Below are 15,435 nucleotides of genomic sequence, written 5' to 3' on the forward strand. Positions count from 1 at the left end.
GTAGAAGAGAATTTTTTGTTTATCGCGAAAAATACGTGTGTCATTTGGAGCATCGGATGAGTCAGCGGATGCGACAGTGACGTAAAGTGTTGAGTCAGGTTGCGGACGAACATCGATTTTGAGTTATCTCTTGTCTTACCGTTGACAGATAGAATATCCTTCTTCATACTCGAGGATTAGCTCGCTGCTTGCGGTGCGATGATAGGGAGACGCGAAAATTTTTAACGTATCGTTTGCCGAATCAGAGAAATTAAGCGTATTTGACTACAGGATTGTCACAGACTTGGAAAAATCGGGAAAACCGGGAAAAGTCAGGGAAATTGTAAAAAAGTCTGGAAATTTATTCACATTTTCCTTAAACTGTTCCTATTCCAGATAATTATTATAATTTTTTAATATTACCTATATTTGAATATATATACTTATAGTGAAATATGTTTAAAACTTGCACACTTTAAACGATTTTAATAAAATAATTAAAATTTATATTTTATTCAATATTTTTAATTTGATCGCCCTTTTTCGTGTAACTGCATTCATTTTTCCAATACTAATTTATTTTTTATTGGCTCGAATTTGCACCTAAAATTTTAGTACGCTACTAAGCCTTTTTTGCGTTGTTTTTAATAATATAGGTTAGATTTTCCTGCAACTCTTTAAATGTGTTAAAATGTACATATTTTACATTGGAAAGTTTTCCATTCTCATCTGGAAAACCTGGAAAAGGGAATTTTAAAATTTATTTTCTGTAGCAATCCTGGACTAGTATTTAGAAATTTGATCGAAACTTATTAGGTCTTGCTAATAATAGCGAGAAGTGAGAAAAGTATTCCATTATTCTAATTTTATATTGTACTTTAAGGATCTATCAGATTATAATTTCTGCAAAAAGTGATTCGAATTGAAAATTTAGACTTTTTGTATGAAAATGAATGTCATGTACATATGCAACAGTTCAAGAAGATCAACATGAATCAAACATTAATATTTAATGATACAATTTTGTTCGTAGTTTAGATGAAAATTTTGTTATTTTAATTATTTTTTAAAAACATACTTACGTCTTATTGAAATAATTTTTTATTCTGGTTCTAAATCGCAGATAAACTTTTTGTATTACTTTCAAATATAATATACAAATCGATAATTTTTTAATATAACTTTTTATTTTATTAAGAAATGCGTAATACATCCTGAACGAGATAGTATCGGTATCGTTATGTTGTCATTATATAGATATTCAACGAAATATTCTATTATATATCTAGTAGATATTCATAGTTTTCGATTCTTGTATTTAAGACTATCTTTCAAGTAAAATAGTCTAAGATAACATAAGCTAATCGCAGAGTCATCTTTGTATCTTAAGAAATCAACTATGAATATCGGCTTACATGATAAAAAAAACTGCCCGGCGACAATATAACGACACCGACACTGTCTTTAAGGTTAGGTTAGGTTAGGTTAGGTTAAAAAAATCAGGATACAGGCGCGAATTCGAAGAAGACGAAGAACGAGCGCCAATAGAAAACTCCACGCACGAATACGCGAGTCATCGATGTCTGCACCTGCGTAACCTTGAAATCGCCGTGAGGTATCCAATTTTCCGGCCGTTTCTTGTCGTCGTTGTCTCATTATAGTCCCATAATAACTTGTTCCGTTCGTTTTCTTCTCGGTGCATCGCTTATCGTTCGCGTTATCGCCATGACTGAGGAATTCTCTCACACAACGGCGGGTCGACAGTGGTCGTTATATCGTTGTTAACGCTTTAATAGACGGCATCGACCTCTGAATGCGCTTATTAATCAATTGAGCGATACGGCCGAAAGAAATCTCGGCGCTCATTATATCTCTGATGCTCGTTCGCTTCGAACGAAGCGGATAAGACGAGGAAAAAATAGGAGGCTGTTTCGTTTTCGTACACTGGAAAAAAAAGTCTTGTTGCATTAACCGGAATTCAGGTAGATTCAACTAGAAGGTTACAAATCAGACACTTAAATCTATCAAACGTTCTAGTTGAGATTATCAGAAATTCAATTACGATAACCAGACTTCTGATTCATACGATTAGATTTCTTGTTTGTATGTACAACCAGAACATTTTTACAATCAGCTTAAGTTGAAATAATACGTAAAGACAAAGACGAAATAAAATAAATCATCGCATTAAGTGAAGCCTGTGAAGGCCAACATTTCGTTGTATGCACAATAATTTGTATTAATTCGATAATTTATGTTGAAGATGATTCCAACAAAGGATCGAAATATCTGTATTTAATCTTTATTAATACATATTCTTTTGCACAATTTTTATCTAATTTTTATCCGTTGACTTTCATTCAATGTTGGGCTTTATTTAATGTGTTTGTCGGCTTCAATTATCTCATAGTTTTCGCGTTTTTCCCCACATCTTTGACTTATCATAGAAAACGCGCGAAAAGATCGCGGAATCTATCTTGTATCGCGTATTCGCTGGCGATCGCAACGACTTTCAGTGCATATTCAACACGCCTTCTCGCGTGCGCATTTCCATCTTTGTGGCCTCGAGGCGCAACGCTATTTCGCAACGCGAAACTATTTATTTGAGAAGAGAACGCGTGATAGAAGAATTATTACGACAGTGTTGTCAGATTTGATTTGGTGAATTTTTGTCAAGCATGTCAAGGTATTTTTGTTGTATTCGTTTTACTTATATTTCATGTCATTGAGACAGCGAAAATGGTTTTATAAATGTTTGATTACAAAGTCTGTATTTGATCAAGATAAATAATATTATTCCATACAACGGAACTTCGACATTATAAATATGTTGCGTCGTTCGCAAGTGACTAAGCAGCGGAATATCTACGTACTTAGGAAAATTACTTTATGTATGGAGAAAAATGGTTGAATAATTTTACAAGACTAGTAAAAATATTCTGGCTATTTTTGCTGAACTTATCATAAACTTTATTTGCCTGAAAGTAAAAATATTGGAGATGTAAGGTAAAAAGTACGTTACGATTGTAGTAAAATCCGTTGAAGCGATTATTATCTTATAGTAAAGTAAATCATACCATTCTCGAGACTGCAAGTACGAAGAACTTTCAAGACTTTTGTATGCACTTGTATTTTTTACTGCGCAATAAAATAAATTTTATCAGCGTTAAGGCAAAAAATATTCATCAATAAAATAAATTCTGTTCAGATGTATGGTAATTTATAGATTAAGAAATAGTAACAAATTGCAGTAGATAGCATATAATAAAATTTACTTTACGAAATGTAAAAAGTATCACACATTATAGCTACAAAATGATCGTTTACTTATCAGGAAAGTAAAATGAATGTTATAAGTAGACGCCTGTTCCTACATGGATCTGTAAATTTTATAAAATTTACTAGAATTCTAATGCATGTTATTTCTTATTTTTTCCATGGAGCCTCAATGCAACTGCTTGAAGAGTCTAATAATAATTACATAGCTCGCAATTTACCGAGCGTGCTTTTAAATGCCTGCGCAGCGAAGTTTTAAAATATGAAAAGATATCCTCGTTCAATTATCGTTACTCTTACGCAAGACATCTCGCATTACCAGTTTTGCGCGATGGCTCCTCTCCGAGGACGATACAAATGGTTGCCGCTGATGACGAGAACTGTACGCGAGGTTATTAATACGAAAGACAAAGCGCAGCTTTGAGAGACAGAGTGAGAAAGAGGGAGAATGAAAAAAAAAAGAGATTCAAAACAAAGAAAATAAATAACGTAAGAGAGCATGTATAGATCGATTCCGTTGCATAGATCGACTCGGAAGAGCGTGTCTCTCTTTCTTTCTTCGCGCGGCGATGAATTTCCTTTCTCCGCCGCGAGACTATTTTTATCGCGGGAAACTTCGAGCCGAGAGAGAAACGCATTCACGAGTGCGTTTCGTTCTTTCACGCGCAAACAACGATCGTGTTTTTCCAGATACGCGCCGCTTATTCGGCGCGCTGCATCGGCGACGGGTTTATCTCGCGATGCAAAGCCCTGGCCGATGTCACACCGCCTCTAAATATAACTCCGCGATACGCCTCCGTGACCTTCCTCCACCCCACCGGAAATTCGCGCTTCGAATTATGATCAACGCGACGCGAAGTGAAGAGAAACACGGAGAAAAATAACTAAGGTAATTTTTATCTTACAAGACTGGTAAAAATATTTCGACTATTTTTGTCGAACGATAATAAACTTTACTTATCTGAAAGTAAAAACATCGGAGGTGCAGGATAAAAAGTGATTATTGAAGTGATTATTTTATCATAAATCATATTGTTCTCAAAACTGGAAACACGTACAGCAAAGTAAATTTTGTCAGTGCTAAAATAAAAAAATATTCTTAAATTCTATCGAGATGGTAATTTATAGATTAAGAATAGTATAAAATTTTTAATTTAGAAAATGTAGAAAGTACCTTACAGTATGGCTATATAACAATTATTCATTTATCATTAAATTGCCAATTTCAAAATTACCAAAATTCTAACGTATATTATATACTTTACATTTTTATCCATGAAAAGAGAAGCTCGGCTGTCATACAAAATGAATATAATATATATAATAAAGTATGGCTCAAATAATTCAAATAAAAGAAATTATACTAAGAATATAATTATACTAAGAAGCTACGAATCAAACAAACAAAATTTTAATGTACACTTGACATTAAATAACATAAAAGTAAAAACAAGATAAAAATATATCTACATAAAACTCTCTAAAATAACGATTGTTAATTTTGTTCAAATAAATAAAAAAACAAGAAACAGGCTCAGGCACAATAAAAGAAATATGATTGTGATCATCTTGAAAATACTACTTCTGATGTAATGTCTGTGTAATGACTATATGCATCCTTTATTTTCAATCGCAAAATTGCTTTTACATTATTATGTTGGATCGCATTCAAACGCTTATAAAAATAATTGTTATAAAAAGAAATATTATCCTGTTTAAAAAGCATGTATAAATGTGGCGGAATCAAATTATGTTTAAGGCAGTGTTTTAAAAATCTAACACGAATTCTAATATTAATGCATAACTTAATAGCATTACATAATTTTTTTTAAAAATTGCAAGTATCAACACCGAAGTAAAATCTAATAAAAGAAAAAACGTAAATTGAGAGAAATTTCTGAGAAGAAACTTATAGAGAGTTTTACGTAGATATATTTTTATCTTGTTTTTACTTTTATGTAATGTTAAACTGTATCACGTGTACATTAAAATTTGTTTGTTTTGACTCGTAGCTCTTCTTAGTATAATTTCTTTTATTTGAATATAATAATTTCTCGGAGAGATTTTCTATTTCCCACGTTCTCCCCTTGTAAATCGACATGTGTAATCATGGTGCTTGCTTCTTGGGCGTACGATGCTATTTCTTACCGTAACGACGCAACCACGTGGTACAATATGGGATAACATAAATATTTGTCAAGACTCTTCCTGCCGTTGCTTAATATAGCAGACTAATTATGTTTTCTTTTTTTTTTCTATTTTTACGAATGCTTCGACGATGATTTTTCCGGCATGTGAAATCTTTCAAGAAATCTCGCGTGTAATGTACGATTCTCGGGGGTTCGCAAGCGAATAAAATAAATACGCGAAGGGTGAGCGTATATCGCAAGTCGATGTCCTTATTTATTCCCGGTAAAGTCACGCAAATTATTCTACTAATTCGGTAATCCCGGAAGAAATAAAGATGAAACGATGCGGAACGGGCTCAACTATCGTATCCCTCTCGACAACGTGGCGCGCTTTTGTGTCGAGCTTACTGCAATTGGTTCCGAAAGTTTGGCTGTGTCGAAGGGGAACATACCATTCATTGGTTCATAGGGGCGGCATTGTGTCCTATTATTTCCGGGAGCGAAGACGAGTAATGGCTCGTACTCTGCCTATCGATGAAGAAGATTCATTTCGAGAGATTGTTATTTATTATTTATAATCTCTGTGTGGGAGTCCACTTGTGCTTGTAGACTGAATAAATGTTCAGTGTCTTTCGACTATTTTGTTGAAGAACCCCGCATTAATTATGATAAATTGGATCTCCGTGAAATGAGTTAGTTTTTATGTGAACAAAAGACACAAGACTCAATAATGAATGGTTTTTGCTATCCACTGAGAACGAAATTGTTCATTTGATTAAATTAAATTAGCTTGTCTTTATTTCTTTTGTTGGAGAAATATGTTTGATTCATATACATTCTCCTATAAAAAAAATTAATTTATTTAATTGAACTTTTTTTTTCTCACTGCAGTATCAAAGATGTAAAACTCGTGTTTATAGAGCATCTTTGTACTCGAAAAAAGGCATAGTGATGATCAACTACACAAGTAATAAGTAGAATCAGCGTACATAGCTGAATAATTTAATATATGTGGTGAAATAAATTATTTAATAGTTGTAATAACTATAAAATAGTTATTTAATTATATATATTTGTGTGTGTGTGTGTGTGTGTGTGTGTGTGTGTGTGTGTGTGTGTGTGTGTGTGTGTATTTAATTATACATACAAAACTTTTATAGCTGTCATTTTTATAGTTGCTACCACTCTCTTTCTCCGAGTAGGCTCGAAAATTATTCACTATTGAGTTTTGTGTGTGGCATCTTTTTTTTATTTACTACATAATTATAATTTACATTATATATGAACTAACACATTTCATCAGGGTCTAATTTTCCATGTAATTAATGCGGGGTTTTTTATGACGATGCATTTTTTTAGACTTTCTATGACTTTTACTATATGTAAATGATTAAATTGACCACTTGACTTTTCTCCCTTTTTTCAAAAATACAGAAACATTTAAACGACAGAAATTAGTTGGTTTTCCATAAAATTAATGCAGGGAGGGTTTTTATATTACGTTATCGAGTGATGACGGAATGTCAAAAATTATGCGAGCGAAGCTGAGAGGAGGAATTATCATGGAGATGACAATATTGTGTCATCATGTTTCCGTCTCGGTATCCGTCACGCACTCTAGACATGTGATGGTGTCAGCCGATACATAGTGCATAGCTACGTATACGAGGTGCAATGCACCGTGAATAGGATACCTTGAAACAAATAGCGTTATGCGGTGACAGTGATATAGCCGGCATAGTCGTTGCTTCGCAACTCGCGATTTCACTTCACATTGACGCGTGCAGTTCGTTGTTTTCGCAAAACGAAATCCAATCGCGAAAGGGAATCAACTTACATATTCTCGTCGCTCAATTAGCGCTAAATGCAACTGTTCGCTCGCTGACTTTCATTCGTCCAGCGTAACTTAACTGCGACGTGTGTAGCGCGAGGAATGCGCTGGACGAATTCATTCGAGAAACGAATCGCTTCTAGAAAGCAGAAAGCCAATTCCGCCTTGCGTTGCGCGATGAGAATTGTACTCGTTAATGAGACTTTTTTTTTCTTGGCGAAGATCCAGAAACTGTGCGATGGAAATTCAAACATTATTGGTATCGCATTCACAAGATTTCCATGGACGCATAATCGAAATTCAGGGCTTGTCGATAAATTGATCTGAAAGTGGAAATATAGATAGTATAAGTAAATATATAATCATGACGAAACGTCACGACAGATATGACTAAAAGCGAGAGTTACTTATACGTCATGTTGATAGGATTATTGACTTTTCGAGCTTGGTTCTATCAATTTTTTAAATATCAACATGAAGTGTCGAGGAGAAACGTTCAAAAGATTATTAGATAGATCACGGCGTGACAGAAAACTATTTTAAATCGAAATAAAAATGTAATAGTGTAGATAGAGCATTTATGTACTGGTTTATTCTTTATTTGTCGCCGTTATATATAGAACCTATCTTACTCTATTTTACATATATAAGATATAGATGCATCTCATATAATTTATTACAAGGAATAAAAAAGAATATTTAATTATTTTATAATACAAAATAAATAAATTGCACGTAAGAGAAAATTTTGTTTACGAATTTTTTGATTTTTTTTTTAAATATCAAAATAGATATTAACTCTTATTCGTAATTGCAAAGACTAAAAATAAACTGTTTATTTAAGAATAATGTTATTTAAATTATTTTTATGGAGAAATGTTTCTCTCCTTTTTAAATTGTAATTGTAATATTTAATATATCATTATAAAAAAGTGTTTATTGGAATTTTTATGTCATTAACATAAAAGTCAGTTAAAATAATTTTAATTAATTTTATATTAAGTTCTAATTATCAGTCGTAATACTTAACATACTGTTATAAAAAAATGTTATAGAAATTTTTGTTATTAATATGAAAATTATTTTAATTAGTTTTTATATTGACACAAAAGCTCTTCTTCCTCTTTCTATAAACATTTTTTATGACAATATGTTAAATATTTAAATTAAAAATTAATTGAAATAATTAAATTATTTTTACAATATGTTATATCAATACAATAAGTTATATTTAGAATTTAAAAAGGAGAAGCATTTTTCCATAAAAGTGGCTCGGCTTAAAAGAATAACATTATTGTTTTTAAATAAAATATTTATTTTCAGTATTTACAACTTCAAAGAGAATTAATATCTAATAAAGCATTTTTTTGCTATAAAAAAATCCTTAAATTTTGATATTTCAAAAAAAAATCAAAGAATTCATTCGAATGAATTTTAAATTCAAATGAAGATTTCTCTTATGTGCTCAATTTATTCACTTTGTACATATATATTTGCTTTGGACAATCCCAAAAGTTATCATTTCCGTTTTTCTCTTTTGAGTTTTCTTATCGATTGGCACACAAAGAATGACCTCGCGTAAGTTCGTCGCGACCACAGATGCGTTACGCATCACGGCTGTCAGCTGCTCGCGCGTACGCATACGGTGGCGATACGTGCGTGAGCACTCGAGCCACGTGGTCGTTTAAATGCGCGTTAACGCGCGCACAACAAACGAGCGGTCTAGGTAAGCCTGGCTTTTAGCGCGCTTCGTCGTGCCAGTTTTTCACAGCCGTTCCCTCGGTACAGCGCGCGCGTTTCCGCTTTCGTTACTAGCGAAGTCATCATCGCGATACCGTTATCCTCGCTTGTGCTCTCCTCGACCACTTCCAACAAGCTATTTTTCTCCTCTTCCGGGGATAATTAGAATCGTGACGACAACGTGTATTTCTGTTCTTTTTCGAGTGTCACAGGTAACACAGTGAGGCCCAATTTTTCATTTTTTTATTTTAACTTGTATTTAAACTTAATCTTACTTAACCTGATAATGTAAAAATTGTGTTTTTCTAGCTATGACTAATCACTAATTGCTGGTTGTGTATACGGAAAGAATGATTTTGCGTCATATTAAATTTTTTTTTGTAGCATTTCTCTCATTATGTTTGAATTTCCTATATAATTATTTTAAGTTTCAACAAAATTATTTTTAGATCTGTAATTAAATTTTTAGATGTTTCCATAAAAAAGGAAATGTATCTAAAAAACTAGATACAGATCTAAAAATAATTTTGTTGGACCATTAAAATAATTATACAGGAAATTCAAACATGAATAACTGTAAAAAAATGTGTTATTCTAACAACCAGCTTGAGCGTTCAGCATAAATTATTTTGACAATTTAATAAAATTATTTTCAGCTTTATATTTAGTTTAATCTTTAGATAACAACTGTACTGTTTGTGTAGTGATAACTTTAAAAAAACTTTTATTCACACACTACAAAATCATCACCTCCAGGGAAAAATTATGTTTAAACTGAAGAAATTGTTTCTTCTGTTAATCTTTTTAAATGAAAGTGAAAATACCTTTGAGAAAAATAAAAATTTACTTTATTCCAAAAAATGACGTTTAAATCAAAGAACTTTTCTTTAACCGTATAGTAATGTACAAATTTTTTGATTTAACAAATTTTTTCTGACTTGAAGAAACTTTTTCTGGGTATAATTTATGGACTAACCATAGCTAGAAACATACTATTTTACATTATCAAGTTAGTGTAATCACAAGTTAACCAAAAAATAAAAAAATGGGGAGTGCCACAAGTAATGCAGTAAAAGCGATCTATAATTCGTCGGGATTTTCCGAACTTGACATCTTTATGAGTTCAATGTTCTAAATTGGGAAAACGTCGCAAATAATAAGCTCGAGATCAACGTTAGATATTTATAACCATCGCACAGCGTATACTCAGTTATATGTAACGTTATAATATGTACATAAATATTGTTTGTATAAATAATAGCTTGATATTATTGAGAATGCTTTCACGCGTTTACTGATTTTTCCATGCTTCTTTTTTCGCATTTTAGCCGAATACATATAATGGAAACGAATTCTTGGGTAAGACAATGCTTAGTTGTTTCCTGATGAAAGAGCTTTTCCGTTGCGCTGTTCTTTGTGTTCTGAACTGTCTCCGTACGACTCATTATTGTCCAGTCGTTCTACATTGTCGTGTAAGGTACGAACGAATTTTTAACGAGAGAAAAAAACGGAACAGGGAGAAACACACCTGCGCGAAAGTCGCAATCAATTGTGAAGGGCGCGGCTGCGTATCGATAAACATATATCTCTCTTATCAGATTAATCTGACGCAGGTGAATGTAAGTTACGTCGTTTTCGAATCGCGATCGCTGTATATTTCGGATTCGCTTGTCTTTATAACCAGATTCTCGTTCAACACGGAGTAAATTCGCTGAGAGGATCCTCGATGTATCTCTGGCTACGGTGAAAGTTACTCCCGCTCCTCAACGTATTCACGAGATGGATGAACTTATCCGCGGCGAAACCGCTGTGCAGATCGACGCGTGTAACTGCGTCAAATTGCAGAACACGAACGAACGCGGATTTGTCAGCTCTTGCTCTCGGTCTCTCCTTTCGATCTTAATTTTATCGCAGTATACGCTATAAATATTAGTTTTACTTTTCGTCATGTTTTTGAAAAATTGGGCAAAGTATTGTAATCGACTCTTTTGCTCTGATTACAGGACGGTTTAGGTGGACACCACCTGGCACCCAGAAAGCGAGTGAGATAAAGACAGGTGGCACGAGAAGGTAAAAAGCAAACATGGGAGCGAGACAGAGCAAGAGGTCCGTGGATATAACGACCACGCCGAAGAAGGAGGGAATACCCGCTGAAGGAGGCGTCGTCGGCGATGCGGCCGCACCTGGCGACGGCAAGCTGGAGAGGATCGAGGAGGCCGACACGAAGCCAACCACCAACGGCATAGCACCGCACACGGAGTCCGCTGAGGATAAAGAAAAGGACAAGGATGAGGCTACCGAAAAGGACAAGGAACAAGTAAGTCCTTGTCAATAATCATTCATTTTTATTGTTCGTCGATTTGTTTCGTAAACCGAAATAATGAAGTGTTACTCGTATTTTTAATGTTTATTTGTGGCCTATAAATTGAATAACAAATTAATTTTTACATTATATTCTGTAATAAAATAAGAAAAGTGAGCTTTGTTAAGAAATTTTTTTGGAGCTCGAGTATTTTTAATTATCGTAACTGAAATATATAGGTCCTGGTGAAAATAATAATTCGGAGTAATTTTAAAATGATAATTTGGAGCGATTTTTTTGATGTTTCGTAATCTTATTTTTTAGTTCTAAACTTGAAAAATTCTTTTAAAAAATAAAATTATTTAACAAAAACTTTAGTATGTTCTTTTAGCGTCAAAAATATATTCCTGTTATGAGTTAAGCATTTTTTTATTATTCAATTTAAAGATAATATTGATAACTAAAATGAATGGAGTTTGACATTAAAGTGTTCATGATATATGAGTGCGTATTGCCTTAAAACCATGTCAACCGTATTAGGGTCAATTGTTTGCGCAGGTGACTACCTCGATTTCAGCCTAGGCGACATAATCATATATTTGCCTTCGAAGTTCTTACAACAATAATTTTTCATTACGGGGCATACATTAATGCATTAGCGCACGTTTTTGTTATTAACGAGTATTTTGCTCGAGAAAACCATACTATTGACACGATTGAATGATACAATTTCCGCCTTGAATTATATACGAGTGTCTGCCTATCACTAGGCAGACCGCGAGATTTCTGGATTACGCTATTTCGATCGTTTCACGTGTATAATTATTTTTCCCGAGTGCGAGACAAATTCAATATCGACACGTTAAATGCCACATTCTCTCCGCTCGCTTTTCGCTTGATTACTGACATTCTCGAATCGCTTTGCGGTGAGTCACTCGCTCAATTATCGATCACTTCTCAATGATCTCGTTCGTACGGATTATACGTGAACGGTTTACAATGGGCGCGTGCTGAATCACGCATTTGCTCGTAAAAGTCGTAGGTATTCCGAAGCTTATCTCACTGAGATTTCATCTGACGGAGGTTGCACGCGCTAATGAATCATTAATCTTAATCAATTCGTCGAAAGTAATCAATGCGACGACACCATATCATCTTCTTGCACCGCGTTAGCTATATTTATCGACGTGTTTATTATAAAAAATATCATGTGAAGTAATTAAGAATAATGCATCGATATATTCAATTGTCAAATTATTTCAGTACAATGTAATATATCGTAATATTTCCTGAAATTATAATAACGGTATTAATATACCACCAGCGATATTTTCTTTTAATTTCAGATGCAGACATATATCACTAAAACAGTACAAAACATCATTATTAGGTGAAAATTGCAACTCTAGAAAGTAGATTACATTGCAATTAGTGGATTACATTAGCAATTAGTGGATTATTGCGACAGTACGTGTGCCTTTTTTATAGTCCTTTTAATTTCCTCGTTCCTGTCGTTACTCTTTGTCACGTTCCCCCAGGAATTATTTGGCACCCGACAAAAGAGCGTATAGGCTGGACTTCGTGCGGCGCGCGAATGCGTCAAGTGTCGCTTTTACGATGTCCGGGGTTGACTATTCTGGGTATGACCTAGGCGAAATGCTATCTCGTCTCGAAGTAGCCCGTGAACGATCTACCTTTGATAACGATCGATTTCCTGCTCTCCGTATACCTCATGAGTTATAACTCATGAACGCGAGAATCAGCGCATTCAGTTCCTCTTCGCAGGATCATCGCATCGCTTCAATGACCACTCAAGCGCGCGTATCGGCTTGATGGCTGATAATCATGGAGTTACACAAGATGCGTTCTAAACTGGTACAGTGTCATTAATTCCATATTACACGTTGATAGATTAGCGCTTGCAAAGTGCGTTAACATTACAGAGATCAGAGCAACACGGATGAATTTGTGTTCATGCTCATGCACTGAAAGAAAAGATTGACTGCTGCAACAAATTAGATGGTAAAATATGGCGTAGCATTTTTAATTGGCTGCAGCAGCCAATTTTCGATTGCAGTAATCAATTTTTGGTTGCAGCAACCAAAAATTGACTGCTGCAATTAATTAAAAATGCTATGCCATATTCAGGTCATATCCAAGTTTTCTTTCAGTGTGTTTGAAATTTCATTCACCCAGAGAAAGGTTTCTTCGATTTAAAGAAATGTTTCTTTGCTATAAAGAAATTTCTTCGATTTGAACATAATTTCTTTAAATCGAATATTTTTATTTGTTTTCAAAAAATAATATTTAAATTAAAGAAATGATGATGATTCAAATTAAAGAAATTTTTTCTTTAACCGTGTATAGCAAAGAAACATTTTTTTAAATCGAAGAAACTTTTCTCTAGGTGTTCCTCTACTTTGAACTAAGTTTTCCAATTACATTTGATTTCATTATAATTGATATATATTATATACATTACGATTCATTTATCATTTTGGAACTTCAAATTTAAAAAAAATGTTTGCTTAAAAATACTCTTATTATTTTCATTATATTTTTATTTTAAGTTATTTATAGATTCGTAATTTTTTCATTTTATCCAAACTGAAATGAACTTTTCCGTAATTTACTTTTTCAAACTTTCCCAACTGAAGTAGCTCTACTCAAAAAATTCGTAGCGATATTTTGCAGGATATCAATTCTGCCGTGCCAAGTTTTCATGTCTCTTTTTCTCTCTTTTTCTCTCTCTTTTCTCAATTCGGATCTCATAAGCGTACAGCGGTTTATATCTCGAAATACATTTCCCGCTTATAAACGAAACTTGATATTTCCCCGATTGAGCAAGACTAGCGGCAGCTGTCATGCACCAGATATGATGACACGCGAGAGAGAGCACACCACCCTCTCCTTCTTTTCATTTCCCTTCGGCAAGTTCTTGCTCCTCTTTCGATCTCTCGTTTTCTACCATTTCGCGCCGGTTTAAGGCGTCACTTATCTCGATTACTCGAGCGAGCACCTTTTCTTCGCCATAAAGACATTCCGACTTGCAAGTGGTGTAAAAATTTTGGTTCAAAACGATCTTAGTTCTACGAATAAATCACCGTTGGAAAATTTGTGTTAAATTTAACATATTTCAAGCGTTCCAAACGGTCCACTCAAATTTATATATTTAATTTAACATAAAATGAATATGTTAGAAGATAATCGGTACATTCGTGATAAATATTATTTAAAAAATAAACACAAAAAAGATAATGCTGACACAGTTTGTAAATAAACTATGAAAGCATTTTTTTCCAATAAAAATTAACATTTACGTATATATTCAATTATAATACATATTTTATTTATTTATCTTACAATTTATGTTTTAAAACACATTTTTATATTGTTTGCTCACTCACTCATGAATTGTGTTCTTTTAACGCTAAAAAAACGTTGAATATTAATTTAACGCAAACTGTTTAAATAACTTAATTAAATTAACACTCGAACATGGTAAAAAATTCAACACAAAAGTTTAACTAGAACTCGCATGGACCGTTTCCAACACAAATACGAAATGTTTTTTATTCGGCAATATTCTCTCCGCATGTTATTACTATTCATTTCATTTTCCTCGTTTAAGTAATCAATATTAAATTTCTTCAGCAATAAGATTTTGTTACGTTGATATATACGTATTTTCTAGTACGTTTCGTAGAGATTGGGTGAAAAATCAGTTTGATACGCTACGCTGAGTCATACTACCCCGTTATCGTTTTATCGAACATGAATCCACTTGTTTCTCGCGTATCAATCATTTCCTCGCGAAACGACAGCGAGTATTTCGATTATCTGTTCGATAATCGAAATCTCATTACATTGCGTTGCGTTGCATCGCTTCCCGATTCGAGCGTTATCGCCAGTGCCTGTCATTTGAATAATGAATATCAAGAGCTACGTCTGATGAAGCAGCGAAGATTAGCGTCTCGACGTGACACATCGACCGTGAATCGGGTAGCTCGCGCTTCGTGATGTTCGTTGAATTTTTTGACAAAAAACGAGGAAATACCGTTTAACTCCACCGTTCAAGTGCACACTCGCCGGTTCCCGTGACTAACTGTAATCGTGGCTCATGTACCAGCTTCATGTATATCTTTTCTTATTGAGGCATACCTAACTGTCCCAGATGA

At 33.8% G+C, this 15,435-nt stretch overlaps 2 protein-coding genes across 6 annotated transcripts in view; one reads left to right on the top strand and one right to left on the bottom strand.

Moving 5' to 3' along the window:
* Nucleotides 1-15,435, top strand: part of LOC105146486 (A kinase anchor protein 200) — a 146,499-nt gene that overhangs the window by 85,291 nt on the left and 45,773 nt on the right. For 4 of the 5 annotated variants that reach the window (XM_087413010.1, XM_087413009.1, XM_087413007.1 and 1 more), the window contains one exon: nt 10,959-11,272. In XM_087413010.1, the coding sequence (XP_087269136.1) occupies nt 11,039-11,272 (234 nt within the window). In that variant the 5' untranslated portion in view covers nt 10,959-11,038. Of the gene's footprint in view, nt 1-8,945; nt 9,168-10,958; nt 11,273-15,435 lie in introns of those variants that run through there. The other variant, XM_087413011.1, reaches the window with a different exon arrangement.
* The window catches only part of LOC147907438 (uncharacterized), a 39,214-nt gene continuing 28,968 nt past the window's right edge, over nt 5,190-15,435 (bottom strand). Inside the window, exon 3 of the transcript XR_015547283.1 lies at nt 5,190-7,538. The gene's annotated coding sequence lies outside the window, so the exon portion shown is untranslated. The remainder of the gene's footprint in view (nt 7,539-15,435) is intronic.

Source organism: Acromyrmex echinatior, chromosome 14, assembly GCF_024713525.1.
Source record: "Acromyrmex echinatior isolate Ae372 chromosome 14, ASM2471352v2, whole genome shotgun sequence".
NCBI lineage: Eukaryota > Metazoa > Arthropoda > Insecta > Hymenoptera > Formicidae > Acromyrmex > Acromyrmex echinatior.